At 47.9% G+C, this 6642-nt stretch overlaps 1 protein-coding gene across 1 annotated transcript in view; it reads left to right on the top strand.

The window, feature by feature from the left end:
• Window positions 1–6353: 6353 nt before the first annotated feature.
• The window catches only part of LOC123136115 (kinetochore protein NUF2 homolog), a 4881-nt gene continuing 4592 nt past the window's right edge, over window positions 6354–6642 (top strand). The window contains exon 1 of the mRNA XM_044555410.1: window positions 6354–6629. Coding sequence (XP_044411345.1) covers window positions 6454–6629 — 176 coding nt within the window. The 5' untranslated portion in view covers window positions 6354–6453. The remainder of the gene's footprint in view (window positions 6630–6642) is intronic.

Raw genomic sequence — 6642 nt, 5'->3', positions numbered from 1 at the left:
ACACGTGGCAAGCCGCGGTTGGCCGGGCGCGGCGGGCGGACGTGTCCGGCTCGCCCGGACGTGTCCGGCGGCGCGGTGAGGGAGGATTGCTAGGGTTTCGCCCGTGAATTTCGGAGGGGGAGGCATATTTATAGGTAGAGGGAGCTAGGAGTGTCCAAATGAGGTGCGGTTTTCGCCCACACGATCGTGATCCGACGACGGAGAGCATGGAAGTGACTTAGATGGGTTATTGGGCTGTTTTGGAGGGGTGTTGGGCTGCAACTCAAAAGAGGCCTTTGCGGGAGTGCGGTTAACCGTTGGAGTACCAAACGAGCTCCAAATGACCCGAAACTTGACAGGTGGTCTACCGGTGCTATACCAGGGCCACTTGGAAAGGTTCGGTCCATTCCGAGAATGTTCAACACCCGCACACGAAAACAGACAAGAGGGGTGCGCCGGTGCATGTGAGAGTGTCGGATTGCGAAACGGACAACGGGGAAAATGCTCGGATGCATGAGACGAACACGTATGCAAATGAGATGCGCGTGATGACATGATATGGTATGCATGACATGAATAAAATGCAAGAACAAAAGACAAAACCCAACCACGGAGGGAATATCATATCACATAGCCGAAAATGGCAAGAGTTGGAGTTACAAAGATGGAAAGTTACATCCGGGGTGTTACACAGACGATCCACAATAGCCTTCATGGCAAGCCCGGATAGCCTATGGAGCTCGGTCCATTCGGCCATTTGCTCGTTCAACAGCAGCGGGCGCCTTGGAGTACTGAACTGCAACCAAAACAATCTTTCCACTTCATGATCTTCTTGATCTTGGAAATATTGTGTCGCATCAGGAACACTCTTTGACAAATCCAAGTATGCGTCTGACGAGCTCCATAACTGATCAAGAGGGGCATACTTTGGATCGCCAAATTTGGTTCACAATAAGAAGGGCTCCCCGGCCGCGATCTCACCGGCTTGCCGGAGCTCCTCCCGAGCCGCTCTGATCTTAGTGCGAGTTTCCTTTGCTGCTTGTAAGGCCTTCTTTAGGTCAGCTGTTTTCGTTTGGTTTTCCCTTTCGAGAAGCTCATATCAGCTAGCAGCATTTTGTAACTCAAGAGCCATGTTGGCTATTCTATCCTTACTTTGGCGATGAGCAGCCTGTTCGGCTTTTAAGTCATCGGCTGCCTTCACCGCAGCCACATTGCTTCTCCTGGCTTGCTCCTTGGCCCGGGCAAGCTCTGCCCGAAGGGTCTCCACGGTAGCAGCACCATCTGCAGTCAAAGCATATCCTAAATCCTAGCATCATGCTCTTATTAATATTTGCTGACCACCCAAATATACATACCCTGTGCCGTGTCAAGCCGCTTGTTCACAAGCGTGATGTCTGCATCTGCCACATCAAGTTGCCGCTTCAGTTCGGTAAATTCAGCAGTCCGGTCAGCCGCCGGAGCTACAGCTGCCTGCGTACAAAATTGGCACCATCATTACCTAAGACAATGATCCTCTGCTTGCCTTGTCTGGATGGCAACCAGAGTCTCAGGGGCTACTATCTATATAAAGTGCACCTTGCGTTTACGGTACAATCAAAAAATTATCATGTTGCGTACCTCAAAGCCTCTTAGCAGGCTCATAAAAGCTTCATTCAACCCGCTTTTTGCAGATGAAATCCTCTCAACCACCGTAACCATTAAGGTACGATGTGCCTCTGAGATAGCCGCTTGCTGCAGAAGACCCATCAATGTGTTCGTTTGTATATCGGACAGTCCGGGGCCTTTCCTGTTGGTCTCTTTAGGAGCTGAAAACCCCGGACTTCGGGCGGCCGAAGAGTTACCTTCTGGTCTTTGCGGATTGGGAGAGATCCTCCAGGACGACACCTCAGGGTCGTTCGCCTCGTGAGGCGGAGAAGTAGGAGGAGGCATTTCGCTCTCCATCATCTTCGGAAGAAGATCCCCCAAGGACGAACATTGTTGAGGGAGGCTATAAGCCGAACTGCAAAACATATGTCTCGGTCGTTATTCTCAGGAAAAGGACAGGGTATGCTTACTAAGCACCTTTGTTCACTAACGGCTCGGTTAACGGCTGGCCCCCCTGTGGGCGATGTGCGACAATGTTGCCCTCCGGGGCAGGGCCCCCTGGTGAACGTTTCTTCCCTCGTTTGGAGACCTCGGCTTCCAAGTCTTCGGGGGCAGTCCTTTTCTTCCCGTGGGGAGAGGGGATGATAGATTCTCCTCCCCGTTCATCCTCTGACACAGGGATACTTATTTCCCCACTTAGGATGCGTATCCTCCAGCATGAAGTCCGCTTTTGGCTTCCACATTCCTCTCCTTGTCCTCCCCTGATGGCACTTGATAAGGTGCGCGGGCCAGCATCCTGGTTAGTATAGGATCCAGCGAATCTTTGGAAAGAGGGGCTGAACATCTGATCCTCTCCGCCTTTCTTATCTAGTCCTGGCCGAGGGTGGTTTTTCAGAATAATGTTGTGACAAATATAATAACAACATGTTCGGTCACAGAATTACTTACCTAGGTATCTGGATGGTTGCAGTTGAGGCCTGCATCCTTTGTTGTGTTCGGACACTTTATTCGTGATCCGAAGAATAATTGATACATCCCTTCGAGCGTCATGCCGAAGAAGTGCTGAACAGTTCACGGTCCTTCTGGGTTGAACTGCCACATACAGAGAGGTTGACGTTGGCATGGCAGGACCCGACGAACTAACATTACTTGGATTACTTTGACAAGACTAATATCCTTCTTAAGGAGATCCTGAATGCGGCTTTGCAATGTCCGCACGTCATCAACCGATCCCCAGTCCAGCCCCTTGTTGACCCATGATGCAAGTTGTGGCGGAGGAGCGGAGCGGAAGGCCGGGGTGGCCGCCCACTTTCTACCTTGGGGTCCTGTGATATAAAACCACTCTCGTTGCCATAGGCCGGAAACTTCCCGGAAGGAACCCTTTGGCCATAAAGCATCAACACCTTTGCTTATTATAGCACCTCCGCACTCCACATGTCATTCGTTGATCATCTTCGGCTTCACATTGAAGGTCTTGAGCCATAAGCCGAAGTGTGGGGTAATGCGAAGGAAGGCCTCACACACAACGATGAACGTCGAGATGTGAAGGAAGGAATCTGGAGCTAGATCGTGAAAATCTAGCCCGTAATAGAACATGAGCCCTCTAACAAAGGGATGAAGACCGAAGCCTAGCCCTCGGAGGAAGTGGGAGATGAATACGACACTTTCGTTGGGTTCGGGAGTAGGGATAACCTGCCCTTGAGCAGGAAGCCTGTGAAGGATTTCAGCGGTCAAATACCTAGCCTCCCTAAGCTTCTTGATGTCCTCCTCTGTGACGGAAGAGGCCATCCACCGGCCTTGAAGGTTGGATCCGGACATGGTTGAAGGTCCGGAGTGCTGGGGCTACACCTTGGGTGTTGGAACTCGAGGTGAGGGAAGGGAAGGATCAGGCATGGAAAGAAAAGGACATGTCTTGACCTCTTTATAAAGAGGATGAATGTCAAGCATCCTCCGCGCGGCCGTTTGGAACTTTCCTAAACCAAGGAGTCGTATTAATGGAGCGGTTGGGTTACCCATGCCCGTATTGATGAGAATTCCGTGATAAGGGGGACACGATCTCTACTTCGACAAGACGTGCCAATAAAACCACCTCGCAAGACGTGTAGTGGCAGGTTGGAAAAACGGTTTGAATAATAACCGGGCCGCGACGTGATGTCACGCTAGGTAAAAGATGTCAGCAGATTAGACTCGTGGAATATTGTACTCTCTGCGGTGCTATGTGGAATTTGTTTTGCAGAGCCAGACACGATTCTTGTGTTCAAGATCTGCTTTGGAGTATTCGGAGAAGGTACCCGCCTTGCAATGCCGAAGACAATCTGCGCGGCGGACTCATCGTCATTGAAGTCTGGTTCAGGGGCTACTGATGGAGTCCTGGATTAGGGGGGTCCTCGGACAGCCGGACTATATGCTTATGCCGGACTGTTGGACTATGAAGATACAAGATTGAAGACTTCATTCCGTGTCCGGGTGGGACTCTTCTTTGCGTTGAAGGCAAGCTTGGCAATTCGGATATGTAGATTTCCTTCTCTGTAACCGACTCTGTGTAACTCTAGCCCCCTCCGGTGTCTATATAAATCGAAGGGTTTAGTCCGTAGGACAAGAACAATCAGAATCATAGGCTAGCTTCTAGGGTTTAGCCTCTACGATCTTGTGGTAGATCAACTCTTGTAATACTCATATCATCAAGATCAATCAAGCAGGAAATAGGGTATTACCTCCATAGAGAGGGCCCGAACCTGGGTAAACATCGTGTCCCCCGCCTCCTGTTACCATTAGCCTTAGACACACAGTTCGGGACCCCCTACCCGAGATCCGCCGGTTTTGACACCGACACTCATGGCGGGTGCGACTTTTCCTAGGGACCCGATTGCTTTTTTTAGAAAACATATAGGGCCCTAATTGCTTTTTAAAGAAACTTACAGGGACTTGATTGCTTTAAAAAAATTACATCGAAGTAACATACACTGACATGTGGGCCCCACATGTCAGTTAATGGTCAAACAGACAATTTTTTTACGTGCAGGTCCTACCTATCATAAACCGGTTTAATGTCTTAGCAACGGGTGATTTAGATTTTTTGAGACAGTCAACGCCAACTGTAGTAGTTATCAGTCACAAAGGGGCTGTTTGGATTAGCGCCCCAACCCGCCCAGCCAATTTATTGACGTTGACCACTCCGTGGGCTAGTGTTTGGATGGGAGCGAACTATTTGGCATGCCCAAACTTGCCCAGCCCCCAAGTCCAGCTTCACGTTGATATTTACGCCAACGATTGTCGAGTTGTTGGCGAGCGCAGGCTTCGCCAACTTATTGGCGCGCCAATGCTTTGGCAGGGCTACTGAAACCACACAAGCTCAAACAATTTTTTGATAAGTATTTTGGAATCATAACACGAATTGTGGTAGTTTTGTGCTATTCACTCAAATTTAATGTGTGAGTAGTATGTTACAAAGAGATCAGGAAAAAGGAAGAAATTGGAAAAACTATCTAAAAGACAAAAGAGAGATCGGTTGTCTAATTCCCGTTCTTGGAATCATTTTGTTCGGATGAGAGTTTTGCAGCTATCCAATTCACAAGACAGGGAACGTGACTACCTTTAATCTTGTGCGTTAGCAAATGATGGTCTTTCTTTCTTCTCAAATATGCATGAGTGTGCATATCATATATTAAAGAAGAAATGATGATAGTGGTTTTCCTTAAGTCTTGTTCTCCAGGACCCAATAGATTGTTTGATGCCTCTTAAATATTTTGTTATTTATTTGCATTCAAAGGTTCCAACGACCAAGAATGAGGATCTCTAGATTGAACTCTTTAGACTTGGACTAGTAACATGCATATTTTATTAGTCTATATGTTACTTCATCTATAGTAAGGAGTAGCATATGTGTGATGTCATACAGTACTTCATTTATTAGGTTATGGACTCATCTTGTCTTGGTATGTGTGATGTTATGCATAGTATGATTAACTAGCTATGTTACTCAATTCATCTCTCCCCTTATTAAACATTGACACATAAGCAAGTTTACTGAGTTGAACACGATGTTACTCCTGAAGTTACTCCCACTGTGGCTAATTTTAGACTAGCCATAGTGGAAGTCTAACTCATCAAATTTGCGTATGTGACAATGAGTTAATGAGGAGAGAGATAGTTTGAGTAACTTACCTAGGGGGTGTTTGTTTACAGGGACTTAATGATGTAAGGACTTAAAAAAGTCCCTTTTAGTCCCATCTAAATCAAACATGAGAGACTTATAGGGACTTAAAGTTGGCATTTGGGACTTATGAAAGAAGACCCTGAGGGAGAGTCTTTTTGGGACTTTTAGTTGTAACATAGTCTTTTAGTCCATATTTAGTCCCAGGAACCAAACAGGTAGGGACTTTTTAGGGACTAGCGACTTTTTAGTCGGGACTAAAAAAAGTTTTAGGACTTATGAAACAAACAGGGCCCTAATTACTCATACTATGAGTAACATCACATATATCAATACAATATGAGTCTATAACCTAATAAATGAAGTTTTGCATGACATCACACTTATGTTAGTATCCATTATAAAGGTAGTAACATAGTCTAGGGATATATGCATGTTATTAGTGTATGTTACTCTTCACTGTGCCTAGTCTTAGGCAAGTACCGAGACACAACTATTAGACGCTTACAGTGTCTGCTGGACTATTCGGCGCGCAAGGCGGTGAACTGAATTCTTAACGGGCCGTATTCATTCGGCCCATCTGAGCAGGTAAAAAACAGGCTCAGTAGTCAGTACGTACACTAAAAAAAAGATACACTACGCCGCTGGCCGTTGCGCCCAAACCATTTGGATTTGGGGAAGAAAAATCTCTCGGCGATTCTCCGGCCACCGTCCTCTCCCCGGCGGCGTCTCACCCGATGGCGTCCGGCTTCCATTTCCCTTTGCTGCCACCGGCGAAGATCGCGGAGCAGCTGGTCGAGTTCGATGTCGCCCCCTTCGCCAACCTCCGCGCCGAGCACATCGCCAGCCCGCAGCCCGACCTGCTCCCGTGCGTCCTCGACCGCTTCTTCGACTACGTCGTCGGCGGCCCCGGGTAACAACACAAA

This window comes from Triticum aestivum, chromosome 6B (genome assembly GCF_018294505.1).
Source record: "Triticum aestivum cultivar Chinese Spring chromosome 6B, IWGSC CS RefSeq v2.1, whole genome shotgun sequence".
In the NCBI taxonomy this organism is placed as follows: domain Eukaryota; kingdom Viridiplantae; phylum Streptophyta; class Magnoliopsida; order Poales; family Poaceae; genus Triticum; species Triticum aestivum.
The sequence above is the reverse complement of the archived record's forward strand: the minus strand, read 5'-3'. Positions and strand labels throughout refer to the sequence as shown.